The following is a 27,694-nucleotide window of genomic DNA, read 5'->3' on the forward strand; positions in this document are numbered from 1 at the left end:
GTCTGAGCAAGCCCCCGGCAGGCCCCGGCTCCCAGCAGGCGACAAGAGCTGCTGGCCTGCCTCCCGTCACCAAAGATCGCAGGACACAAGCTGGGCTCTGGGAGGCCTTGGAGGCACCTTCTAGAAATGATGTAACAGCCCTTAGCTGCCTGCAGGGCTCCGGTTGCCTCCAGCCCTCCTACAAGCTCCCTCTACTCTTAGGGGCTCTGGCTCCGCGATCCCAGAAGCTTCCAGAATCCCTCCTTGCCTTAGCCCTCAAAGCTGACTCAGTATGAAAGGAGCCATCCAGATGACTTGCAAAATCCACGTGCATCTTACACGAAAGGCTGAAGCTGGCTCAGCAGGATTTTCCCAAGAGGCCGTGCCTCTGGCTCTCAGCGGCATCCCGGCCCCCAGCTCCACATGGCGCGTGCTCCGGTCTCCCCGCGGCCGCCAAGGGCCAGGGCTCAGCGGCAGGAAGAGGCCGCCGAGGGGGCGGCCCGGCCACAGTTCAGGTCACGAGCGGCTCTGGTAGCGGCTGCGCCCCTGCTCCTCCAGGCAGCGTGGTGCTGCTCCCGCACGCGGGGCACGGGGGTGGCAGAGCCAGGACGTCCCCCGGCCCGCAGAGCCCTGCGATCCTCTAACTCTGAGTCATTTCCCAAACTCCAATGCGGGGGTGCGGCCGGCACAACCATGTCCTTCTGCTCTCTCGCCCGCTCGCCCGCCCTACGAGTGTCCCGGGGCCTACTGGGCACCAGGCTTTCCCAGCAGATCTGGAGCCCGACAGAGAAGGCATGGCCCGCACCTGCCTTGGGGGCCAACTAGGGATGTGGGTGTGCAGGGGCCGCGGGGGAGCCAGCCCAGGCCTGGGGTGGGAGCCTCTGGCAGGAACGGAGTCCACTCTGCTTCCACAAGATGCACAGGGGCAGGAGAGGTTCTTGCAGAGCGTGACAGCAGGTGCCCGGAAGGTGCCACAGCCTCAAACAGCAGCACGAGCGGTAACCCAGCCTCGGCATGCCCGGCACCTGGCACGGGCTCAGCACCATGCGGCGCGCCTTCTAGGCACTGGCTCCCTGCACCTTCCTGGCAGGGCGCCTCTCGGGACTGGCAGCCCCCACTCTACAGATAGGGAAATTGAGGCACACCAAGGTAACCGGCACCATGGTCTTGGGCTCTGGGCGGCGGGCTCTGGTCTGAGCCCCAGTGACCTGCAGCCGGCCCCTCACAGGCCGTGTTCGTTTCAAGCCCTGGGACTAGCACAAAGTGAACACCCCAAGGTGGGAAACAGGGCAGATGGGATGGGGGCCGTGCCTCGGGGGGGCCCTGCGGGGAGCACTGTGGGCAGGGTGGGGGCAGCCTGGCCTGACGGTCCATGCAGGGGAAGAGTCTGGGGGCCTCACCCTCATCACTTGAGGCCTCCTGCTTGACCACGGTCAGTGGGGAGCGGGTGGGCGGCTTGCCCAGGGGGTGACGCCGGCTCTTCTTGATCTCCATCTTCAACTTGGAGAACGTGGCTGGTGCCTGAAAGCGGAACAGGGGCATGTGCAGAAGGCCCGGCCCATGAGGGCAGAGCGGTGCCTGGCCCCCCAGCGGGCATGTCCCCAATCATGGGTGCAAGGCCCCAGGAGGGGGTGGCCGGAGCACAGGGCAGGTGGGATCCCCAGGCCCCAGGGACCTCCACTGGGCCCTACCTGCACCTCGCCGGCTCCGCTTTCTTCCTCGGGACCCGTCAGCTCCATGGGGGCCGCCTGTTCCTTCCAGGTGGGGCCCCTCTGGGCAAAGTGCTCAAAGGCCTGCTGGCAGGACACGCGGCCTTTGTCACACCCCGTGCTGGGCCGCGGCACCACGTACAGCATGGGGATGATGGGGCGCGGCTTCACCTCTGGCTCCTCGCCAGGTGCCTCGGGGGGCACGACGTTGAGAGGTGGCGGTGGGGGGGTCTCCTCAGCCGGCACGGGGCCCGGGGCCAGGATTGGGAGCTCCAGCGGGGGCGGCAGCCTGGGCGCCTCCTCGGCAGGGAACTGGGTGGGCGGGGGTGGCGGCAGCTGGGGCAAGAGGGGGTGGTGGGGATGCGGGGGACCATAGCTCTTCTTCTTTCTGTCGCTCCTGGCCTTGGCCAGCCGCAGCTTGCCCCTCCCATCTTCTGTGGGGAAAGAGGAAAGACGGTCACAGGTGAGGCCAGCAGCCATGCGTCTCGCGACCCCCCCCAGCCGAGGCAGGACACGACCTTCCCCTCCAAACACACGCTTCGCGCCAGCTCAAACTGCTACCCAGGTGGCCAGAACCAGTCATGCCCGAGCCTGGGGTGGCCCCGGGTCCCCGCCCTCCGGGGTCTGCCAAGTGCTCAAGGGGCCTTCTGGAATTAAGTGGTAAGAAAGCAGCTGGGAAGAGCTGCTTGTGGTCCTGGGCTCCTGCCCGGGGGCCTCTCTGAATGTCCTCCCTGAGGACTGGTGTAGATGCGGGACGGCGTCCAGGCTTTGTAAGTTCTACACTTAAATAAACCGTGCATCCTATACAATTTTTAAAAGTTAAATCTCGACGAGCAAACCATGAGAAGTGGTCACTTGAGCAGAACACAAGGGCCAGATGGGCCTGGAGGGCCGTCCCAGGGGAGTCCCGACAGGTGACAGGGCAAGGAGGGGGCCGGGAGGCGTGTCTGCAGGGGCCTGTTAACTGGGGGCCAGTTCACCAGATCGAAGGGAATGGCGGGACGTTTGGCAGAATCACGGTCCCCAGGGGCACCGGGGTGGCTCAGGTCACGATCTCAGGGTCCTGGGGTCGAGCCCTGTATCCAGCTCTCTGCCCAGCAGGGAGTTGATCCCTGGAAGCCCGGGATCTTTCCCTGCTGTGGTCAGAGGGAGGTGAACTGCGGCCCGGCTGGCTCTGACGATGGAGGGGCCATGAGCCGAGGACACGCTGCCTCCAAAAACTGGAAAAGGCAGAGAACATGCTCTCTGCCCTGGAGGCTCCAGCAGGAGCCAGCCCTGCCCACACCTGTGAGGCCTCCAAGAGTCTGTGGTCACTGTCACAGCAGCCACAGGTGGTGGCCTTCGTGAGGCCTGCTGTGCCCAGAGCGAGGCACGCCTGGCATTGGGGACCCCTGCCCATGAAGACAGCCAGGTGGCCCACTGGAACACAGAAAGCCCTGGAACCTTCGAGCCTGGCCTGCCCTGCTGGAGAACATGACCTCAGGCCCTCATCTGTACAACCCAGCTTCTCAGGGGCAAGAAGTCACATAAGGAGTGATGGCAGTGACCGTCTGGGCTGCCCAGGACCGAGGGTGTCCTGGGGAACCCGGGATGAGGCGGTCAGCCTGCTGATGGTCCTCGGGAGGCCACCGTGGGAGGCTGCTGGTATCTGTTTTATGGTCTTGGTCTCCCTGACCTGGCCTGGGGAAAGGTTAAACTGGGGGCCAGGGTTCTATCCATCTCCATGCTAAGCCGCTGGCGGGCGAAGCATGCAGAGCTCGGGGTTGCACCCACATTTTACCTCTTATTATAAAAGCCCATCCAAGCGACAGGCCTGCCCCCCAGCCACGGGGGATGAACAAGTGCAGGTGACCTTGGGAGGGATGGCAGCCCTGCCCGGCTCTGGGACAGCCCGTGCCGTCCTGTCCCTTTGCCTCCAGCAGGCACGCACCCCATGTTCTTCAAGAGGCTCCAGCAGTCCTAAGTAGACAGGAGCACTCGGCCCTGTCTGGCTCAGGCCCCAGGACCTGGGCATCCCAAGGGCACCTGTGCTGCTCCTCCCTGTGCCGCTCCACCTAGAGGAGCCCTGAACTGCTCCCCAGGCCCCCTCCTGCCTGCACCTCATGAATAGTTATCAGGCTGAGAAAGCACATGATAGACGCTCTGCTCCACAGACGGTGGACTTGGATGGCTCCCTGCAACGAACGGAGCCCGCGGAGCTGGAGAGGGGTGTGTGTGTGTGTGTGTGTGTGTGTGTGTGTGTGTGCACGCGTGTGCGTACAGGGGTGGAGGTGGGGCGAGAAGGGGGGTGGAGGGGAGAGGTGTGTGTTAGGAGGTGGGGGTGGGGAGAGAGATGGGGAGATATATGTGGGGGGAGACATGGAGGGGAGAGATGCTGGGCTGGGGAGAGACAAGGCTGGAGGAAGAGTTGGGCGGGGACGGGGGGATGACTCAGGGCCCCAGGACACCAGGCCCTGCGGGCGAGTGGCGAGGCGGGTGAGGGATGCCCGCGGCCCTGCTGTTCCAGTCATTTATAGAAAGGGCGACCAGGCTGCCCTATTTGTGTGAAAGGCACTTTCCAATCAACAGCTTTGTTCTCTAAGGAAACTCAGGGCTCGCTCCGCCCTGACAGGGCGAACCTATGGGATGGAACGCAAGTTGAGCTCTCCCCAGCCTGAGGACAGTGGGACCTACTTACTGTCTGTTTACTCTCAGGCAGGAGGCTCTGCTGTCAGGAAGGAACGTGCCCGGCCCCTTCCCATCTCCTAGGCTCTGAGAAACCCAGGGGGACACAGCCGGAGGACCGTTTTCAGGGACAAGCCAGTGGCCAGGAAGGGCACCTGGGTGCTCGCCGTGGGGACCACCACAGGCCCAAGGCAGGGGCCTCACCCTTGGGACCGTGTGGAGCCCCTCCCCTGCCTCAGCCTGAGGGAACCCAGAAATGGAGCAGGGGACAGACACACAGACAGGGCTGAGGGTCCCAGCCAGGTGTGCCCCCAGCATGGGAGCCTCTCCCCTCCCCCGAGAACGGCAGGGACTCCCCCTCCGCTGCCCAACCTCAAGCTGAGGCTCTTTCCAGCACTCTTTTTGAGGAGTAGGATAAGTCACAGCCAAGAACTGCCCCCCTAGCTTTAGACTTGAAAGGCCTGCTTGGTTGGGGAGCACACCTGTACAGGACCAAAGTGCCCCCAGGGAGGCACATGGGAGGGCGTGCTAGGTCCCCGGGCCCCTAAGCTCAGGGGTGCTGCCCGTGGGGAATCCCAGGGTGGTGCCCAAGGCTGCTGCCTGCTTTAGGCACCTCCTCCAAGCCTGGGAGAGCTGGTCCTGGTGCCCAGGGTCTCCACACTCTTCCTGTGCAGAACCCGAGGCAGGGCACACCCCTGGTCCTGAGGCCCGGCTGCACAGCGCTAGGGGACGGTCCTGTGTGACCGGACACGCATCCAAGTATAAGTAAGTCACAGCCCCTCATAAACTTGGGCCCGGCCTCTACTCTGCTGACTGCGGCCACTTTGGTTGTCCTGCCCGAACACTGTGTGGCCACTCCTGACACCCATGGCTCCATGAGCCCCCTGGCGCCCCCTCCCTGAGCCCCAGGGCTGGGCCAAGCTCCCCGAGGCCCAGGAGCTAGAGCCTCTCCGGCCCTCAGGATAGGGGCCACAGCTCTACCTGGGGGGCAGGGTAGCACATGGTGGAACCAGCGCCCTTCAGTCCACCCGAAGGGACAGCGGCCATACCTAGCCACAGATGGGGGTGAGTTCCCGTGAGACAGCAGCGACCCCCTAGGAGGAGGGAGCCCCCGATGACCAGCAAACCAGGGTGGACATGGGCTGCCTTTCTACCTCCTGCTCAGGACCCCCAGGTGGGGATTGGGGGTGGGAGGAGGCTGCTGCTCCAGGTACCACAGGGCAAGGGCTCTTCCCAGATGGCCTGGCAGCGGGAGCAGGGTGGGGACACCAGCGAGCAGCCCTGGCCCCTCCCAGCCCTGAGGAGGCTTCCTCCTGGGGACAGTCAGTCCCACCTCCTCATCCCGTGCAGAGCCCCAGGCGCCTCCACTCCTGCCCACTACCTCCCAGGGCCTGCCATGCGTCGGTGACAGCGTTCACTGTTCTCACTTTGCAAACCCAAAACAAAATGCCCTACTGCTTGCGCACAACATGATTCTCAGCACTCATGGCTTTTAGGGACATTAAGCTGGTATTAAAGGAAGCCTAGAAAGCACTTTAAAATCTTCCACTCATTCCCTGGACGTGTATTTGCCATCACCCCTGACTGTGAGCACTTGTTTATTCAATGAATTTGGTTATCTTCCCTCCAAGGGCTCGAGGGATGGCACACAGGGCGCTTCTGACCATGGCACAGGCCATTGGGCTGTGGCAGCCACATCCGGCAGCCCAAAGGGCCCCCTTCCTCTCTAAAGAGGCCAGACACCCCATGTTCTCCTCCTTCCAGGCTCCTGTGTGGAGCAGGGACAGCGTGTCTGGAACGGGGGTGTCCCACCCCGAGAAGACAACACCCCGCCCTTCCTGGGGACCGTGTGCCCCTAGAAGCTGATGGGGCCCCAGGGCGAGACCGGGGAGGAGGACAGGGGGCGGCTACAGATGCTGGGAGCGAGGCAGCAGTTCTGCACGGCCCCTGCTGTGTGGCTTGCGTTCGATCGGCAGCTTGCAAGTGTCACTCTCAGGGTACACGGAGCCCCGGCTTTAGGCAGCAGCCACCTCGGAAGGGAAAACCAGAGAAGAGCCGGAGGCTCACTGGGAAAGGGCCTTTGATGGGTCGGCTCCAGCTGGGAATCCCAAGAATCGTGGAGGCCAGACCCCCCGAGTCACCAGGACGGGACTGGGCAAAGCAGCCAAGAGCCAGCGACGCCCCAGGCAGTGGGCGGTGCGAGTGGGTGAGATTCGTTGTCTTTAAAGAGTCCGTAGATTTGGGCAAAGATTTGTTACAATTAAGTTAACGGAGAAGAGCCATCATCCCTTTGCTAAGCAGCCCGGTCGGCACATGTATGTCTTGTCTTCCCTGCCGCCCTCCGTCCGGCGTCAGCCCAGTCGGCCCCTCGAGTCTGCTCAGGAGGGCGAGACATGCCAGTGGCTGTGATGTCGCCTTTCGACTCTTCCCAGGAGGGCCCCGTTGAAACCCTGTCCCTCCTGACCACCTGAACCGCTCAGCCAAGGAGTCCAGCTCCAGCGGGACCTCCGTGAGCCCTTTCTACCCAAGCACAAAGCCACCTAAGGCTAAAACCAGCCAGGTGCACTATGGTTCCTCCACTGATTTCAGCCGGGCTTTCTCCCTGTTAGGGGCCAAACTGTGCTCCCCAAATTCCCGTTGTGAGGTCCTAACCCTGGAACACCAAAGTTGTGAGGCCACAAACATCTGCTGCTGAAGCCTGCAGCCCGGGGGACTTTGTTACGGCTGCCTCAGCGGACCCTAGCACCCCCTGAACAATGCAGTGTCTGGGGGGGTGTTCTCTGAACCTGAAAGACACGGGATGGAGCGCATGTGTGCCCCGTGACATTGAGGCTACGTCTGAGAGTCTCTCTCCCAGGCAAAGAGTGGTGGCCTTCATTTCCGCCACCCGCATGGCCAGGGTGAGCTCCCATTCCCGTCCTGCACAGACCACCAGAGTCTGACGTCAGGTCGGGCAGCCTGACCTCTGCTGACCCCTGTCCTCGGACCTCTCGCCCTCCGTCTGCACCTAGGTCAGCACCCCGGAACCCGGCTGGGGCTCTGAAGGGGCTGCACAAACCCACACCCATTTAGAGGAAACTGCGTCCTCCTATCAGGGAGCTCACGGGACACACACCCTTTAGATGGTGATCCTTGTTTTTTAAAAAATCTAATTTTTTCAGTAAAACCCCCTTTTTTTTACTTTCTGTTGGGTTTATCTCAAGGTGCTTTACTTTTCGGTGACCTTTATTATGAGCAGCACCTTCTTGAAAACACTGCTCAGCACGGCCTCCCGTCTGATGACCAGCCCTCTCCAGGTCCCACTGGAAAAGGAGCCAGCCCAAGAAGCCCAAGGCAGAAGCCTCCATGTCGCCAGGGCCACTCTCCTAGAGGAGCCCAGTGGCTTGAAGGAGGACGCCTCGCGGGAGGCTGACCCCGAGGAGGAAGGTGTGCCCAATGCCCGGGCCACCCTGCAGCTTGGCCACTGACCCACCTCTGGGCAGGTGACTGCCCATGCTGACAGTGGTGACGCATTCTTCCTCTCCCTGCTCTGCCCTTCTGGGCTGTCTAGACCCCCCCGTCCACCGGGCAGACAGGACCTCCCGAGTGTCGATCTCACCGCCCCCTGCCGTGAGCTCCTGGGGGCCCCTCCAAGCCGGACACTCCCTCGCCCTACAGCGGGTAGGGGCAGACACACAGTTGCTCCCTAACCACCAGCCTGTGGGCACACTGGGGGTGCCATGGCCTGTCTGCTGAGCAGACCCTCTCCCAGGCCTCAGATTGCACCCCCAGAGTCACATCATCTCTGCCACCAGCCATGGGGCATCCCAGCGAGTATACAAGCACAAGACAGGCAGAGCTGTGCTGGGCTCACTGGTCCCAAGACGGCCACCTAGAGGGAGACTGAGGACCCGAGCGGGACTCTCTGGTGACCTCTGCCCGAGATGCTGTTGCCAGGGTGACCCGCCCTCCAGCCCAGCCCGGCCCCTCCTTCGTATTTGGGGGGCTCCTGCTGTGTGCACACAGGTGAGCAGGTGATGCTTCAGTTAGGAAATGAAAACAGCCATAAAAAAGCAGCAGCGCCATAAACCGTCGGAGTGGGGGCCCCTTCCAGCTCTCACAGGTCGCTACCCCACCCCTTGAAGCCCCCGTGCAGTGTAAGGGCACGTTTCTGCCACCCGCCCCCCACCGACAGTCCCACAATGCCACCAGCCAGGTGAGGGTCCGTCCTCGAGTGCAAACATCCACCTGCTGGTCCGGCCGCCAACAGCAGGCTGCAGTCTCTCGAGGGTCAGATGACACCTCTCAGGGGTTGAGGACCGGTGGCCCCCAGATTTGGGTGCTGCAAGCTGAAGCCCAAAGGGACGGCGGTGTCAGGAGGTGACAGGGGGATGCAGGCGGGGCCCTGGTGAATGGGATCAGCGCCGTTCTAACGGAGGGTGGAGAGGCGGCCGGCTCTCTCCTCAGGCGAGGACACAGCGCAGGCGTCTCGCACCAGACCCTGCCAGGCCCGCACCGCACCTGCCAGGCTGACTCCCAGCCTCCAGGATAAACGCTGCTTGGAAGCCCCCTCCCCCCGCCTGCGGTCTTGTGCCTTAGCAGCTGGGGCAGAGACAGGGAGTCTTCAGTTTCTGGGAGAAAAGAGTCTTTTCACGGCACCTCCCCACCGAGTGCACGTTTGTAGAAGCCCCACCCTGTCAAGGAAACAGCTGAGCTGGACTCTTAGGAGCGGGGACTCTCCCCAGCAGCTGGGGGTCAGGGAGGAGGTCCCCGGCCAAGACTGACCTTCTGTGGCCTCAGCCTCCCGGCCCTGCGGCGGCGGCGGCTGGGGCTCTTCCTCCTCCTCCTCGGCGTCAGCCTCCTGTGAGGCCTCCTCCTTCAAGCCGCCAGGCTCCTCAAGGAGACCGGCCCCGGCGGCCCCCTCCCCTGGCGACTTGGGGTCTTCTGCCTTGGGCTTCTTGGGCTGGCTCCTTTTCCGGTGGGACCTGGAGAGGGATGGTCATCGGACAGGAAGTCAAATGACTGGGATTAGCCCCATCTGTGTGCCCCACAACCCAGCCAGCAGAACAGAGCCCCAGATGGTGCCCCAAAGTCACAGGGCCCAGGGCCAGCAGGGCTGGCTCGGGGGCAGGGGAAGTGGAAGGGGAGACAGGCCCCAGGGGCCACATAGGACAGAGCAGGTGCTGATGACCAGGAGGTGGGATGGTGGGGGTGCTGGCTCAGGGGCAGGGGAGGTGGAGGGGGGCAGGGTTACAGGTCCATGGGCTATGTGGGGCAGAGCAGTGCCAATGACCAGGAGGTGGGATGGTGGGGGCGCTTGCTTGGGAGCACGGGAGGTGAAGGCTGGACAGGCCCAGGGGCTGTGTAGGGCTGAGCAGGTACTGATAGCCAGGAGGTAGGATGGTGGGGGCACTGGCTTGGGGGCAGAAGAGGTGGAGGTGGGGGACAGGCCCAGGGGTGCATGGGGTGGACCGGATGCTGATGACCGGGAGCTGGAATGGTGGCGGTACTGGCTCAGGGGCAGGGGAGGCAGTTGGGGGGCAGTGGGAGGGTGGGGCGCCAGCTGGGGGGCAGGGGAGGTGGTGGGGGGGCAGTAGGATGGTGGGGCGCCAGCTGGGGGGGCAGGGGAGGCGGTGGGGGGGCAGTAGGAGGGTGGGGCACCAGCTGGGGGGGCAGGGGAGGCGGTGGGGGAGCAGGAGGGTGGGGCGCCAGCTGGGGGGGCAGGGGAGGCGGTGGGGGGGCAGTAGGAGGGTGGGGCGCAGCTGGGGGGGCAGGGGAGGCGGTGGGGGGGCAGTAGGAGGGTGGGGCGCCAGCTGGGGGGGCAGGGGAGACGGTGGGGGGGCAGTAGGAGGGTGGGGAGCCGGCTCTGGGGGTGAGGGGCAGGGGAGACAGAGGGGTGCAGAGGGAGGGTGGGCGCCGGCGCGGAGCCGCTGTGCGGTGGGGCGGAGGCGGGTGGAGATGGAGATGGCTGCGCACGAGGACAAGGTGCACTTACGGCGGCCCCGGCCTCCTGGGCTGCTCCCTCTTCCTTTCTAGACTGGCCTTCCTGTCCTCCTCAGTCTTTCTCCAGTGTCTGTTTTCTTTCAGACTAATTTGTCTAGAATGTAAACGTCAGGGAGTTTTTGTCTAGCACCTCTGACTCCCCGGACGCCTCATCTAAGGGCCTGGCTTCGGGCACCTGCCCATCCCCGAGCTCTGCGTCCCTCACTCGCTGGCTGCCGGGGCAGGGGGCCCGGCCTCGCTCGGGTTGCCACCCTTGGCCTTCAGCCCCAAGTGGAAGTCACCCGAGACTCAGCTACGGCTTCTCAGCACAAACCAAAGAGAATTGGGTCAAAGGAAGAAAGGACTATAACCGGGCTGGATGGGGCTGCCCGTCGGGCTCCGGAACTTTCCAAGGAGGGGACAGAAACGGCTTCTAGGCTGACACCAGGGTATGTGACTGGCCCAGAGCTGGGGCACAGGCTGCGTGTGCACAAGCCTGCCTTGGGCCAGTGAGTGGCACCCTCCAGGGGTTGGGGTGACTCCTGCGGGGCCTCAGACTCAAGCCCCATAATCCGCTAGCCTTTCTTCTGCCAGAGTGTCAGCCACGCCAGGAGAGGCACTGGCCACGGCGTCCCTCCCCACAGAGGGTCTCCCTGTGGCTGCCGCACCTCCAAGGACCAAGAGGTCACCAAGCAGAGCAGGGCCAAGTGACTGGGGCCAGCTGGGGGCCTGGGGAGGCCCTGAGGGCTCCCGATGCCAGGACCCCCGTCTCCCACCCAGGGGCGCCCACAATGGCACTGCTGGCCCAGGACACAGGGGCCTGACGGCTGCCTCACCACCTTCCCCGTGCCTGCCCCTGCCGGCTGCTGGGGGCCTCTCCTGACTGTCCCCTAACGCTCACTGTGGCTGGTCCCTCTCACTGTTCAGCTGCCTCACTCAAGGGCCCCTGGCTTGTCGCTGCTCATCTGCCCCCAGCCCAGGCGAGGCCAGGCTGACAAGCCCGGGTGATGTTCACGCATGAACCACTCCGATGACCAAAGGCGGAAAGCAGGGGACATTCCGGGGGAGGGAGTGTCATGGCAGAAGCATGGCGTCACACACATCATGGCGTGCACGGGTCACTGCGGGGGACGGGGTGCAGGGGGGCAGGGGGGACAAGAGAGCCAGGCGGGAGGGGGCACGGGAGCCAGGAGACCAGGGGGTCGGGGGGGGGGAGAACGCTGGCACCACGGAGCCCCTCAGGACTCCATGCGGAGCGACTTTGGGAAAGGCGAGCCCCGCTTGGAAACAAGCCCCAGGACAGCAGCAGAGTGCAGTTGGCTTTTGTCATCAGCTGTCCCCCCAGGAGGGGCTTCTCTCCAGGTCCAGGAATGCCGCAGGGCAGGGTAACCATGAGCAAACCCCCATGCTGGCCCCAGGCAGCAGCCAGTACGAGGGGGTCCTCCTACCATCAACTCACTTGGCCCCAGTTCCCCGCAGCCCCTCTCTTCCCCTCCTCTCCCCCGACCCTGGAACTGGAGGCCACTCGTGGTGCTGCCAGCCACTCCTGGGCTGACCGCCCCAGACAGCCAGGACCTTCCTCGGCCCCCTGGCACCCCTGGGCTCCAAGCTCCGGGCGTCAAACCCCAAGCGCCACCAGGCCTTGCTAATGTGGAGACCCCAGCACGGGGTGGAACCAGACTGAAAGACGCAGGTGGAAGGCCACCCCTACTGCAGGGGGGAAAAGCAAGCCGAACGTCAGCAGACAGAGAGATATGTCTTGTGAAAACATAAGCTGGAAGACGGTGTAGCCAGTTTGTGGGAGCTGCAGGAAGAGGCGCCCCCCGGCTAGCTCCCGATGAGCTGCCTCCCCCGCTTTTAGCTGTGTCTGTCTGCTCGTCTCCCCCTCTGCTGCTTCTTCCGCCACGCTCCCAGCACGACACACGGGGTGGGGCCACCCTGCCACCCTCAGGCCCCCCCGCTTCTCTCCCTGCAACTGCCACCATGATCAATGCGGTGAAATTCATATTACCGTGTCCCTGACTCTGTAGGTATCATCCATCCGTGAGTGACAGCTGCTCGCTCGCTCCTCCTGGAGTCGGCAACTGGCCCCTGTCTTAGAGGGTTAGCTCTCGTGGTGATCTCCAAGCTTGTGTGAGGCCTCTTACACAGGGCGTCCCACACTCCTTGATGACCCCCGGGGACCTGCCCCCTTGAGACTGCCTCGGACTCTCCAGCACGGGATCCAGGTCCCTCAATCTGACGTCTTTTTTGGTTGATGCCCTTGTCTGGCTGGAGCACATCCTCCAGTAGGTTCTTCAGAAAGAACAAGAAATCTGAGGCTTTCCGTGTCTATAAAGATCTTTATCCTCTTGCACGTTTAGTCTGGAATTTGGCTAGGTACATGCTTTTGGGTCAAAAACTATTCCCCTTCTGCTTTTTGAAGGCCTGTTCCTTTGCGTGTTAGCTCGTAGTGGAAGTCCGATGCCTTAGGATCTCTTGTTCTTTATGTGGACCTAGACGTTCCTAGCTGTTCCTTCCAGATGTTTTTGGGATCTTCTGTTCAACCCAAGAGCTGTGAAACCGTATAGTGATGTGTACACCGTGTGGGTCATTGTCATCCTCCGCACCAGGCTTCTTTGAATCTGGAAACAGCGTTTCGGTCCCAGGCAACCTTCTTTCTTCTCTTCCTGAAACTCCTTGCAGAGGCCAGAGCTGCTCAGGGAGCCTGTGTGTGTGGATCTCCCCGTCCTCTGCTGACTCTCGGCTCGGGGGGACTCCTCAAGCCGGCTCCCAGCCCATCGGTCTGTTCGCCTGGAGCCAGCTCTCCTGGAGCTGTGTGGGCTCCTCCTTACCTGCAGACACCTGCCCCAAGGGACCCCGAATGGCCAGGTGCCTGGAGGCAAACCGCACCGTCTCCTTCGTGGGTCCCACTCTCTCTGGTTGGAGGCGGTGTCTCACATCATCTTCTGCTGGAGACGTGTGGGGGTGGGGGGTGGGGGGGCCCTGAGCCCCACGGCGCCTCACACTCGGCCTCCAGTCCATTGAGGTCCCTGGCCCAGGAGGCTCCAGTGTCTCTGAATCCCAGGCCTTCCTGGAGCTCTGGGCATGAGCCACCTGCTGCCTGTCTGCACCCTTGGATCCGAGTTCCCTCTGCGCTGCCCGTGGCGCTGCCCACCCTGCTGCTCCTGTCAAAGTCTGTGGACCAGCCACTCCCTCCCTCTGCCATCCCCAGCCACTCTCCTATGGCCGTCACGGTGGCATTTCAGGAAAGGATGGAGAGAAACATGCACTTTACCCTCCAGACCTGACTGCGTGTCACTGCTGTCAGTTCACAGTGAACCAAACACGGGGAGTCTCAGTACCTACACTAAATATTTTCAATATGGAAGCAGGTGTCCTTGGACCTCAGGTGGCAGGAGAGGCAGGGTGGGGGCTCCTCTTGGATCCCCGCCCATGCGGCTGGTCCCGAGGGGCTCCTGGCCCAGGCAAGAGGGGCCCGGAGCACCCAAGGTCCCAGGTCTCACAGGACAGCCGCTGCCCCGGGTCCCTGCTTCCACACGGAGCAGAGGGGCTGCTGAGGCCCCCGGGGCCAGCACAGCCACTGCATCCAGGCGCAGGGGGCCGCAAGCCCTGTACCTCAGGCCCTCCTCACCCCCTGCACCCCCACTCTGCCCTTTCGGCCCCAAGACACACACTCCCCTTCCCCCTCAGAGACAAGCAGGCGAGCGGCGAGGAAAGGATTTCAGCTGTTGTGTGCGCTCTGGGGAAGAACAATCTAGGAAGTGTTCAGGGAGCCACCAGAGCAACAAGCTCCTTGGGGCCATGGGGCCAGGAGACCCCAGGGTCACAGGGCTTGGGCCTGAGAGGCCAGAAGGTGTGTCTGTGGGGAAGGGCTCAGGAGCAGCATGGAGCCAGAAGCCCTGGGGGGAGCGGGCTCAGAGATGTGCTAACGTCCAGCCTGGATCAGGGAGGAGATGGGAGACAGGCCACCGCCCAGTCAGCAGGTGTCGGAGGGGTGGGAGGCTGGACCTTGGCTCCCTGTTTCCCTTGTGACCCAAGGGTGGTGAGTGGAGAGTGGTCCAGGTCAGCAGGAGTGGCGGAGGCCATGAGGGGATGGAGACCCGTGGGGTCCCCCTGGGGAAGCGCGTCCCTGTCCATCTTCCTGATGGCAGACGGCTGAGCACAACCGGCGTGGGGCAGCGTAGATGCTGCGCGAGGCTGGCGTGCAGCCATCGGATCCCACACCCGCTGGAATGTGTGGTCGATGCAGGCGTTTCTCAAAGCCCTCGTCGGGGGTGACAAGGAGCCGAGAGGAAGACTGTGCATGCAGAGAAGGGCTGCTTTGCAGAACAGGAACAGGAAGGGCATGGAGACGCTGGGCTGGGCTGGGCACCACGCCCCACGGACACCTGAGCTGGCCAGGCACAGGTCTGCCCGGTGCTTGGGGCCCAAGGGGCTGCACAGCAAGGAGCGGGATGGTCACAGCTTTGTGGGGTTTGTCGCAGAGCAGAGTCAATTCACACGATCAGATTTCGGGGTGGAAGATTACGCCACAGGAGGGCAACAAGATGGTGGCAGATCATTTACCCTGGAGAGGCCAACACCTGGCTCCAGCTCCGAGGCGATGCGGGGGCGCACTATCAGGAAGGCTGAACCTTTAGGGGACAGGGGGCCTGACTGAGCAAGAACCTAGGAGAAGCTGCAGGTCCCAGAGAAGCAGGAGAGGCTGCAGGGAGACTCGAGGGATGGAGGGGAAGAGTGGGCAGGGGAGGAACCCACCCCAATGCCATACCCTTGGGCAGGAAATCCAGATGGTGTCTAGGGACATCTGTGGTCGTCACAACTGGGGGTGCTCCTGGCATTGAGTGGGTAGGGGTTGGGTGCTCCTTGACCTTCCAGAGAGTGATCCGGCCCCAGAGTCCCTGATGCTAAGGGGAGAGACCTTGTCTGGGGACAGAGCCAGCATCGCTCTTCACCCTCTGGCCCAGGCCAAGGATGCTCAGGGGGAGACGAGACATCCCCTAAAACAAACCCTCCGAGGCTCAGGGGAGCTGGCCCAGCTGGGCAGGGCAGGGCGCCACGTGGCCAGGAGAGAGTCACACGGGACTCCTGAAAGTCCTTGAGCTTGGCCTTGAGCCCCTGGCCTCCTTTTTCTGAGAAAGGCCCCCAAACCCTGACTTTAAAGAAAAAGAAGAAAATTAGTCCTATTTTACATATTAATGGTTTTAAAGGAAATGATATCCTTGGGAACAAGACTGATTTGTGGTCCAGTCCCCCTGGCTGGAGTACCACAGCTCCCTGGCGGACAGCAAGGAAGGGAAGAGGTGCCGATAAGAATATTCCAGGAACTAAGAGTGTACGGCAAGGGGGCTGGGACAGTGAGGGGAAGGCGCTTCCTCTGGCACAGAAGGTTCTGGACCCGCAGGCTGGGGTCCCTTGTCCTCTGGGTAGGCTCTACAGACAGCCTCTAATCCACTCCATTTCAGGGACGTGCTGCCTGTTTATTGGCAATCTGCTCTGTTGACCAATTAGGCCGAGCCACAATCAATTAGCCATTATGCAAATGCGCGTCTGGCCCGGGAGCTGGCCTTCCACGGGGAGCTCACTCTTCGCTGTGTTGCAGGCTGGCCTCGGCCAAGGAGGTGCTCCGGCAAGGAGCACAGGGAGAGCGGAAATCAAACGGACAGACAACAAAAGAACTCGGAAAAACCAGACTCACCTCCACAAGGCCTGTTAGGAACAGATGTGAATGCCGGAGCTGCCAGAAGCTTCTCAGAGGGAGGGGCCCCACGGTGGGGGAACCACGCAGCGAGGCCGAGACGGCCCAGCCTCGCACGTTCACAGACAGACCCGTGGTAACAAGGACAGACCGGTCGGGGGCTCTGCACCCCGTGGCTCCTCGGCCAGGATGGCAGGCGGGTGTCTGTCCCGTAGGGCGTGGGGGTGCCACCCCCGGAGCTCCCCGAGAAGGCTCTGGCCCAGCCGCCTGAGCCCTCGGTGGCCAGGCCCTGGGGACGTGTCGCCCATGGCCAGCGGGGACAAAATGAAGCCAGAAGTGACCAAGAGGCCGCAGATGGAAAAGCCCTGCGCGAGGCACAGACCCGCCCACCGCCTGTTTTGGCACAGCCCACCAGCTACGGACGGTGACTACGTTTCTGAATGGTTCAGAGTCACAAGACTAATCCTACTCTGTGGCAGGTGAACATGATGTGACATGGCGATCTCAGTGTCCCTAAGTAAACTTCCACGGGGACGCACCACGCTCGTTTGTTTAGAGAACGTCTACTTTTGTCTATAGCGGCGGCTTTCTTGGGAGTCGAGCAGCTGTGAGACCTCCGGCCCCTCACCGCCAGGTTCCAGCTCGCAGCTGGGGACCGGCAAGGACTTGCTGAATGTTCTCTGAGCACCAGGAAGGAATCCGGCGGAACACTGCCCGTGAGCACTCAGACGCGGAGAGCCTGGGCGTTTCCACAAGAAGCAAATGGACCGATGTTTGGGTACCAGGGTGCAGCCGGGCACCGCTGCGGGCTCTCTTGTTCCTGGCACAGAGCTGATTTCCCATTCAGCCCACCCCCTGCCCACATTCCCACAGGCTCGATGACACACCAAGAGGGCGCTGTCGCTTTGCTCTGTTCTTCCCCACCCAATGCCAGGCAGGCAGTGACCACACTGTCCTGGAAGGTGGGGGCCGGGAGGGGTCCACGCTGTAGAGAGGGGCCCTCCGAGCCAGAATGGGGATGTCTGTATGGACAGGACTCTGGACTCAGTGCCATAATCGTGAATCCAAACAGCGTGATTTTGGAGGTACCAAATGAGCATCCACAGGCGCAAAAGGGCAGGGGCCCTGCAGCTCTGCGGGCCCCAGCACAAGACCTGCCAGCGCTCAGAGCCAAGGACAGGCCCGAGCAGCCCCGCCACACAGAAACCCAGCTCTTATGCCCACAACTGTCAGAGGAGTGACAGGGGCTGCCTGCGTCTGTGTCCTCCCAGTGAGGAAACTGTGTGGCCCAAGCACCAAAGGGTTGGCCTCCCAGGAGCTGGTGAATGAGTGTGTGGTGGTGATGGGGGGAACCTGAGTCCCTGACAACAGATGCCACCTGCCCCAAGGCCCACTGACAACGTTCATTCTGGGAAGTCAAGGCCTCAGAGACACTCTTGCAAAAGAAACAGGAGAAGGAGGAGGGGAAGAGAAAAAGGAAGGAAAGAAAAAAGGGGGGAGAGGAGGAGGGGAGGGGGAAAGGGAAAAGGAGGGGAGAGGGACAGGGGAAGGGGAGGGGCAGAGCCACCAGCCAGGTGGAGAGTGGGTGTGGCCAGGGCTGAAGTCACTTACTGTCACCTGGAGAGCCAGGCAGGGTGCGGAGGCTCAGGCTCCAGGGGGACTCACCTGCGCAGGAGCTTGGCCTTGAGCGAGGCCCGAGAGGCGCTCCAGGTGCTCAGCTCTGGGCTGCTCAGGGCTGTGGGCCGGGTGTGGTCGAGCACCGTCAGGTCCTTGCCTTGCTTCCACAGCTCATAGCGCTCTGGCTGCAGGATGCGCACGAAGACGTCCATGGAGATCTTGACCATGTCCTTCCGGCACGTGCACTGCAGGAGGGCAGGGGAGACCTGCTGAGCTTGTGGCTGGTGAGCTGAGCAGGGCCAGGGTAGACCCCAACTGGGCCCCTCTCCTTTCTAGAGCCTCTACCTCCAGGCGGGGAATGGCACCTTTCTTTCCCAAGTGGAAGTCATGCCCTTGGGTGTGAGCGTCTGGCCCACCCCGGTAGGGCCCCAGCCCCACCCCCAGCACGTGGTCTGGGGAGATGAGAGCAGACCCTTTGTGGGGGATTCAGGGGTCAGCAGCAGAGACAGAGCTCAGGAGCCCAAGGTCACGAGGGTCCAAGTTCCAGCTGCCCCATGTTGGCTCTCACCAAAATCTCCCATCTGTCGGACACACGTATCCCCAAGTAGGAAATAATGCATGTGGAATGCTGCTTAATAGCAGTAATTTCAAAGGTTAGGAAGAGGGGAGAGCTGTCAGGCCCAAAAGGCTGAGAGCAGAAAAGGAAACACAAGTGATTTTGAGGAGGTGCAGGGCGCCCAGGGACGCATACACGCCTGCTCCCAGTCTCCGCCTCTGGTCTAGGGAGAGGAAGCCGGGAGCCCGAGGGTCAGCGGCTGGCTCCAGGGCGACCCGAACTCAGACAGAGTGGCCCGCTGGGGAAGGGTCAGGCACAGTGTCCCGGGGTGGCCTGGACCAACACTGCCTTGGACTGGAGGGTCCTTTGTGTCTGGAAGCCCCAAGCACAGGGCAAACACATGTGCAGAGGACAGGTTGAAATGGGGTCCCTCCTGCCCCCTCTTCTGCTGTCTAGACACATCCCTCCTGTCCCCTGAACAACTCCCGTAAGTGTCTCCTCCATGTCATAGCATCGTGGTGGCCCCTGGTGCTGGGCACCATGCAGGAGGCACACAGGTGTTCCAGGGACACTTAACACCTTGGGAAGTCGTGGGTCAGAAAAGCCAGCTAGAGATTCCAGAAGCTGGTCAGTGAGCCAATGACCTTCCTCCATCAGCAGGAAGAACTCAGGAAGCCCTGCTCTCCTACTCATCTGTGGGACTGGACAACCATCCTACTGCGAAAGGGAGAGAAATGGAGGGGACACTGGTCTAGGGCAGGGCTGGCAAACTGTCCGTAAAGGGCCAGGCAGTGACTATTTTCAGCTTTGTGGGCCAAAAGGTCTCCGTCACAACCTCCCACCTCTGCTGCTGTAGCTCAGAAACATCAGAGAGAAGAGGTAAGTGAAGAGGTGCACCAATAAAACTTTATTTACAAAAACAGGCAAAGGGCCGGATTAGGCACAGGCCCCGGTTACAGGTCCTGGAAGCAGGTGGCCCAGGGGACCCCAGGAGGTGGTCCTGACCCCGGGCTGGGGCTCCTGCCTTTGTCTAGAGCACACAGTCCTTGCCTCCTTATGGGGACACATGTATCCAAGACAGGCCTGTCCTGAGAGCCCTGACCAGAGGCCTCAGGACACGCCCAGGGACACCTGCCCTGCAGCCCCCGCAGCTCCGACTCTGAACACCTGCCTGCTCAGAATGTTCTCGTCCCCTCTTTCTGCCCCCCCCCCGTCAAATAAACAGGTTTAGGAGAAGCCCATTTCCAAAACTGCGGCTTAAAACCTGTTTCCATTTCAAACACACGTCTCACCATCCTTTACAACCGTGTCACTGTCACTGTCACTTTCTCAATGGAAACGGCAAAAAGGAAAAGATGTAACTGGATCCAGCAACTGTGCACCCGGCCCTGACAAGCCCCTTGAAGCTTCTCCCATCTGCTCTGGAAACAATGAACACTGAGGACCCCCTTCTGAGGTGGGCGTGGTAGGGCTGCAGGAGGAGCTTCGGGAAGTGTCCTCAGGGCTTTTCCGCAGCCCAGCTCCCACCCCCCCCACCTCCCCACCCCCGCTCCCCCAGGGGCTGGGTCCGGGAACCCGGACTTGAGGACTGCAATACCCTGACCACGCCAAGTGGGAGGGAATATTTATGGACAAGCGATTCCCAGCAAACGCAATTCATTTAATGAAAAATTGTGCAGGAGAGAAAGGCTGGTGGTGCAATCTGGCTTCGGAGCGGCGGGAGCACAGATGGTGCCCGTGTTTCAGATTCCTGGCCCGGCCGTGGCCTCCCCAGAGTCACCATCAACAGCAGCTTAAGGGATTTGTATGGAGTGGCTTGGCAATTGCTTTTCCTTAAGTAATTAAAAAAAGCACCTGTGTGTACCGTGGAGTGGGACACGTGGATGTGCTCCGAGGAGCACTGCCTGCTGCTGTGCAGCCTGGCCCACGCCCCACTGCCCGGCTGGGGCGGTGCTGCTGGGAAGAGCCTCGCTCCCTCTCCACGGGTTCTGGCTGTGGTGGGGCTTGTCACCGGTGGGGACAATGACCGGAGCGAGCAGTGGGTCCCGGAGAGGGGAGCAACAGCACTGGGGTTTAGGACACGGCACAGAGCAGCTGAGCTTGGGGAGCCCAAGCCACAGACCCACGGGCTCCTGTCGGCCCCGCAGGTGGGGAGGCGAGGCTGCTAAGGCCAGTAGAGAGGCCCAGCTTCTCCTTACAAGCAACCTCCTGGGGCTGAGCACGCCAGACACCCCCCAAGAGCCCTCACCACCTGCTACCCGGTGACCGGGGATGTCCCACGGTGCTGCTTCATGTGGCTGGGGTGGCCGGGAGGAGGTACACAGGCCCCAGGCTGCAGGGGTGGCCTGGAAGGGGGCTCAGAGCAGGCGGGGGCTCACGGCACCATCCTCAGGGAGGCCTCTGAGCAGCAGGCCCCGGGGAGGGAGGCCCGGAGCCAAGGGCTCTATCTTCTCGTTTCCCCCCTCCAGCCCCCATCCCATTCCCAAACCTTCTGAGACACGCGTTCTCAAGGATCTGCTGGCATCTGTCAAGCCGACAGTTTCTGTGGCTCGCATATCAGCCCCCCGAGTTAGCAGTCCCCCCATCCGCACCAGCGACAGAGAGTGCTCTCAAAGGGAGTTGGTCCTGTCATTAGTTTCTGACGAGAAATGGGGCACGAATGTGGGGGAGGAGGTCGGAGAGGCCCCCTGCAGGCCTGAGCATGCCCTAGGGCCCTCCGTACAGCTGTCAGGACATACAGCCACCCCGTCGCTGCCGGAACCGGGTGTAGCAGGGCTCCGCTCTGAGGGAGGCTCAGTCATGAGGAGGCCAAGTGGCACCTGTCCTGCCCCAAGCAGCCAACGCAGGGTGGCTGGTGATTCCATTAGTGCCAGGCAGGGCCGTCTGGGAACAGAGAAGGAAGGAAAGGCAAGAGGCAGGGAACTGGGGTGGGGGGAGGGCGGGGACAGAGGCACCTTCGAGTGGGGTCCCCCACCCCCCAGCCTCGGCTGCGGGTCCCTGGGTGGGGCCTGCCTGCCTGCCACCCACAGCATGGGCCCTTCACCACAGGCACTCAGCCCTCGCCCCCAATTCTGGGCTCACTGGCCTGGACGGGGCCCTGGGCAGGCCCGGCACCTGTGGCCTTTCACCTGCTCCCCATCAGACACCAGTGGCAAAGGGGCACATCTGGGCCAGGGCAGGGTGGCCACCCCTCAACGCACGCAACGCAGAAACTGCTTCCCTGATGACGCCTCCCATCAAGAGGAGCCCGACAGCCCTACAAAATGCACCTCAAAGAGCCCTTGACAGGCAGCTCAAGGAGCCGCCCGTGCCAATTTAATTAATCGACACAATGCGTTCAGTGGCGCTCCCCCAATGCAGGCAAAACCCGCGGCCTGGAGTGACAGCACAGAGGGGGAGCGGCAGTTCCCCACCCCCTCCCCGCAAAACCCCTCCAAGGAGGAGCGGAGGAGGGCAGGACAGGCACGTGCGGTGGATGGAGTCGTGTCCCCCTGCTTTTCTAGGTGGAAGCCCATCCCCATGAGAAGATGGGAACATCAGGAGGAAGTTCGGTCACCCCCACCCCTCCATGCAGGGACACAGCGGGAAGGCAGCCGTCTGCAACCCTCCAGAGGGCTCTCACAGAACCCAGCCCCGCTGGCACCCTCATTTCAGATGTCCAGCCTCCAGAACAGTGGGGGACACATTCCTACTGCTGACAAGCCACCCGGTCTGTGATCCTTTGTCACAGTGGCCTGAGCTCACCCAGACAGGTGTCCTTGTGGAAACCTACTACAGTCCTGTTCTTTACGGACCGTGGCAGGTTGCACACGCCCCACCAGCTGTTTCCAGAATCCAGCTCTCACCAGCTGCCAGGAAGCACCTAGAGCCTGGTGATCAGAGGCCTGGCCTCAGTTCAGCCTCCTCTGGGCCACCTGCCCCCACCCCTCGCCCTGTACCCACCGCCCAGGCTGGCCATTCACCGCAAAAACGTACGCCTGGCGCCCAGAAGGACTTCAGGGGGCCTGGGCCAGCTGTGAAGCACCTTCACCCAGCTGGGGCCCAGACCCGGCCTCACAGGGTACCCGGGGGGTCGAGAGGACCAGCCCCATGCTGCCCAGGGGCTTAGGGTCCCCTCTTAGCAGAGATGCCAGCTCCTGCCCCCAGCCACGATTTCACACGCTCTGCTTGGAACTGCCTGGTGTTTCTGTTTTTACGAACCCAGGCCCTCACACACGGAGGAACGTGAGCACGGGCGTCTCTGAAATGACACGTAAGGAATGAGGAGTCAGGCCCTGGGTCACCTGGGTTCGCTCAGAAGCACTGCACCTGCACCTGGAGCAGAAGGTGAAGGGCCATCAGCCTTGGGGGTGGGGGGGGGGCGTTCTCTCCCCTGTGGTGGCGGTGGCGGGCGTGCAGACGGCACCCTCTTCCTCCTCAACCTCCCAGGGTGTCACACCTACAGGCGGTAACGCTCTTTACGCAGCGGAGGGACACATCCGGGATGAGGCCCGAGGCCCAGGAGTGGCTCCCCTGACGGACTCCCCCGCACAGCGGAGCCCAGGGCAGTGCGGCCCTGAGTGTGAGCAGGCGGTGAGGGCCCGTGACTTGCTAAGCTTGTAGGCGTGTACAAGGAAAGGCGTGGAGACCAGATTGGGCAAGTGTAAAGTCATACGAAGCCAGAGCAAAATGGTTCCAGACTTTTAGCTCAAAGAGGGTCCCATCTTCCACGTGTGGACTGTTCTGCGCCCTGAACTGGTGAGGCTGAATCGAGGAGGTGTCGCCACACGCCGGGCCCTCCCTGTGGTGGCCCTCGGTGGCACTGGGGGACAAAAGACACACAGAGCCCTCCCCTGCTCGCTGGAAGCAAGCACACCCTGTGCACCCCCTCATGCCTCTCTGCCTCTCCGGTTACTGCTGGTTTTGACCACATAAGCACGCCGGGGGGAGGGGGCAGGCTGCAGGCTGCCTCCTCACCCACCCAGGAACTGACTCCCTTGGACATCTCACCAGGGTCCCCGAGAATACTGGTGGGGACAGGCGGGGGGCGCAGAAGCCCAGCTGAGGCCCAAGCCGTTCCCTCAGGCAGGGTGCTCCCGACACAGAGCCTCCTGTCACATCAGCATAGGCCTCTGTGACCCCCAGTGGATCACTCCTGTCACAGAATCATGCAAAAGGCCACGGATCTTGAGAGTGCCAGCCAGAGGCTCAATGAGAAGCACTCTTGTCACCTCCAGATGACAAATGACAAGAGTTACGACCGTGGAGTTTAGGGGCCCGAGGCCTAATCTGAGCACCGACCCGGGAGCAGGAAGGCTGTCACCCCAGGTTGGAAGACTGACATATCAAAGAGCCCGACGTTCATGCCTAGGTCTCCCAGGATCTGCCGCTAAGTCCAAGGAAAATGAGAAAACAGGGTACGGGGGAGGTTTGCCTCTGGTTGTCAGAGCAGGGCCCCAAGCAGAGACAAATAGGTTTTTTCTTTCCTGAGCATGAAGAAATAGAAAGCGGCACATCGTCAGGCTCAGAGTAGGTGGCCCTCGGGGCCCAGTAGCACCCGGCTTGGGCTGTCTGGGCCACAGAGGGCAGGTGCCGAGGGCGCATGGAGGCAGACCAGCACCCAGACCACCAACATGAGACCCTGACCCCCACAGGGGACCCTGCTGCAGGATGATAATCGAGGTCCACCACCTTAACTCCACCTCTCCCTCTCTGGGCTTTGAAGTAAAAAACAAACAAACAAACAAACAAAAAATTCAGCCTTTTCAAAGGAATAAAGACTCACGCCCAGTACATCCTAGAGGATCTCACTTATTTGCATTCCTGTGGGCCTCACCAGGCAAAGCACCTCGCCATTGCTCACAGGACGCTCCCAGACCACAGGGGCGGCAGGCAAGGGTCTGAGTCAGCAGGTGGCAGGCAGCCAGGGATCCGTGGCTCCTCTGGGACTGGCCGCCCCACAAGCCCCTCTGCTCCCCATCACTGCCCAGGACACATCCAGCCCCAGAGGGCACTGGGGTTTGTCCCACTGGATCCAGGGTCTCCTCTGCAAGCATTTTTTGCTAAATGTAAAGCAAGCATCAACCCACAGGCTCAGACACGCACCCTGCCTCTTCCTTGGGAGGCTGGCACCGTGCCCTGCCTACGGGGACAGGGAGGGGGCAGTATGTAGGAAGTCATTATGCTAAATCTTTCCAAGGGAAGGGGACCAGCCTCGTGCTGTCAGGGGTTTTAAATGCGATCCCACGAGCAAAGGGCCCAGCCTGGGGCTGGCGGACCATTCAGCCTTGGCACATTCCCATCCCAAAATAAGACCGCTGCCTCCTACTTCTCCAGCCCTCCCTGTGCCACTCATCTGGCAGGAGAAAGGCAACCGAAGTGTTTCTCTGTGTCTGATTCCTAGGCCTGCCGCTTTGTTCTCAACTTCTGAGAATTACCCTTGTCTAGCCGTCACAATCCCACGCAAAATGACCCAACACATATGAAACAGTGCACTTTTGTAAAGTGAGATAAAACCTCGGAAGCCAGACCTGCCTTTAATATCACATAGCAAAAGGAGGGCTCCCCCGGAGGCGGCGCGCCACCAGCTGACCCCGCCGCACACACCTCCGCAGCCTGTCCCCGCTGACCTCAAGGCCACCGTGGCTCCTCGGCTGCGGGAGCCCCGGCCTGGCTGGGGTCCGCACCCTCCTCTCCCCGCAAGCCTGGGCCACACTCTGTAGGTCTCTGGACTTCAGACGAGACTGCCAAAGCTGCTTCCAGGGGCCATTCACCACCAAGCTTGGGGGGCTTCCATGGGGCCTGACCTCCTCCAACTGATACTTGGGCCCCAGATGCCTTCAGTCTGAAGAATTTGGGACCTACTGTGTCCAGGGTGGACCCCACCAGAGGAGACTGAGGGCTCCGGTCTCGCTAGCAGCTGCTCAGCATATGCCCACAGAGCTCAGAAGAGACTTCTGGGGACCACCAACACTTCACAGGGTACAGACCTAGGAAGACCAGAGGGAGTGCGGGAGCCCGTTTGCTCAGCCTCCAGGTCCTACCCAGAGAACCTGCGGCTCCCCTGTCTCGTGTCTCCTTCCAGAATGTTCTCCACATACCAACACAACACGGACATCCTTTTCTTTCCAAACAGATGACATCCCACAGCCATGATTTACACCTTGCCTTTTCCCTAGGACGCATTTTTGGGGAATGTTCCACCTGCAAGCTTGAGGAGCCACCTCACCCTTTCTCCTGGCTGTATGGTATTCCAATGTCTGCATGGCTCATCACACCTGTGGGCATTCAGGTTGTTTCCAATCTTCTACGTACTTAGGGATCCCCTATATACTATCATTAGGGCTTGAGTTAATGACTCACCTCCCTCAGCTGACTCTGCTAACGGCAACCATCCCCACGCTTCTGGAGAATGAGACAAGCTCCTATTTTTTTGCTCGGCTCTCTTTACCCCACGTGTGTGCAAGTCCAACATTCTTTAAAATACAGATTCTGATTTAAAAACAAAACAAAGCCCACTCAGCACTCCTTTAGAGGCCCTCCCCTCCCACAGAATGTCTCAGCTTCTTTCTGGGCTCCCCCCTGCCTCCTCCCAGCCACCAGAGCAGGTCATGGCTCAGCCTGCAGGGACAGACGCCACAGACGACACATGATATCAAAGTCACCGACCACCCCAGTTCGGGAAGGTCCATTTTGCAGAGGCGAACAACTAGAGTCAGGCTGCCGTGGCGAGGGCCCAAAGCCAGCAGGTGCTCAGGTCCCCCGAGCTCCCCACTGAGGACAAGACCACTCTATGCGGTGGAAGTCAGGGTGGTGGGCCCTGGGGGCACTTTGTGTGTTTACAGTGCTGCACACACTTAAATCTGGATCTGTCAGGCACATTCGGCCCCCTGAGGGGCCGCAGGCTGGGAACTGCTCCAGGCTGAGCACCTGTGGGGGCCTGTGTTAGGATCCCAGCCCCCGTGGGCCCCGCAGCGGCTCCGGCCCCATTCCCTCCCAGCATTCCCGACCAGCCGCTCATGCTCTGATCTGTGCTGGAACACGTGTGGCCTGGAGGCATCGAGCCTGATGCTGGTCACAGTAAAGGCAGACCCGTCACAGCAGGACCCACAGTAATCAGAACACCAGACGCCCCCTGTTGGGAGCTCCACCCGTGGGTGGTCTGCTCCAGGCTGCCTGAGGACACACAGGCGGCTCTGAAAATGACGCCTCGGGGCCCGTGGGGTCTTGTTTGCCACATTTCCCCCAATTTAAATAGCACCGAGCTTTAATCAGAGGCCACTACTTTTTAAAAGAATTTAACAAACATTAGAGTTTGCTCATGTAAAACAGCAGAATGAGACTGAGAAGATGCAGTGTTGCCCTAAAGAGGAAATTATTAAATGTGGTTCAATGAAATCATCAACCCAAATAGCATATGAGCACAGGGACCCTCACACATTCCCACCCACGTGGCAGCGGGGGCTCCTGGCCCTCCATCGGAACGAGGGCGGAACACGCAGAGCTGCGCCAGGGCCTGGCGGGCGGGTCCACAGCCAATAGCCTCGTCAGGCAAGTGGCCCGCGTGTGCCCTGGCGTGTTTGAGGACAGAGCACCCTCGGGAGCAGCAAACCCCCACATGGTGAGGCCACGCCAGCAACGACCCCCGTCGCCTGCAGAGCCACATGCCACCCTCTGCTCAGCAGCACCAGAGCAGACGCCCAGCGTGGCAAGCAACAAACGTGCTTCTTTCTTCCAGAGCACTCGGGCTATCAGGCACTTTGGCCCACAAAGCGTTAAACATCCCCCAATGGGGGCAGAACCCACATCTGCTCGTGATGGCTCACAGACGCGCGGCCCCCCGTTTCTGATGTAATTACCAGCGCTGCGGCGAGAGACAGAACAAACCAGTTCATTAGGAAATCCACTGGAAGCTCTCAGAAGCGCTTCATAAACAAAACAATTAGGTGCACAGCTCCCAGGGCTCCCCTCGGCCTCTGACTGTGGGCCGCCCCCCGCAGATCCCGCAGCCAGCCGGGCGGGCCAGGTCCCCAGCCTTGGACCCAGCACGACGCAGGCCGCGGGAGGCCAGGGCTCCGGCGCCACCCTCCTCCCCTTTCTCTATAAAGGGAGCATTATCCGGATGTCGCTGTCCTCCCTGGGGCCCAAAGACATGACCCTGGCCCCCCAGACCCCTCGCACCTCCTACTGAGGTAACATTAACAGAGCAGGTGCTTCGTGAGAGCATTCCCACAACACTTACAAAGGCCACAGAGGAAGACATGACATGCAGCAGGATCCAAAACAAAGCCAAGGGGCCTGGGGCTCCTCAGGAGCTACCGTGTGGCTGTGACACCTGCCCACACGGGAAAGGACAGAGTGACAGGAGGCTTGGGGGAAGGAGTGTGGGGGAAACACACTTCACACAGCAATTTGCTGCGAGCCCCATGCACCTGGCTGCCCAGCGCCATAAATCATAGGGTCAGCGAGGTGCAGACGGGCAGGTGCACAGCCGGACCTCCAACCCGGGTGGGTCGCAGCTCCCTGTTC

At 61.6% G+C, this 27,694-nt stretch overlaps 1 protein-coding gene across 1 annotated transcript in view; it reads right to left on the reverse strand.

The window, feature by feature from the left end:
• Positions 1 to 27,694, reverse strand: part of KDM4B (lysine demethylase 4B) — a 137,890-nt gene that overhangs the window by 14,237 nt on the left and 95,959 nt on the right. Inside the window, 5 exon segments of the mRNA XM_025457058.3 lie at positions 1,380 to 1,500; positions 1,671 to 2,122; positions 9,117 to 9,316; positions 10,327 to 10,428; positions 17,680 to 17,876. Of these exon segments, the coding sequence (XP_025312843.3) occupies positions 1,380 to 1,500; positions 1,671 to 2,122; positions 9,117 to 9,316; positions 10,327 to 10,428; positions 17,680 to 17,876 (1,072 nt within the window).

Source organism: Canis lupus, chromosome 20 (genome assembly GCF_003254725.2).
Source record: "Canis lupus dingo isolate Sandy chromosome 20, ASM325472v2, whole genome shotgun sequence".
Taxonomy (NCBI): Eukaryota; Metazoa; Chordata; class Mammalia; order Carnivora; family Canidae; genus Canis; species Canis lupus.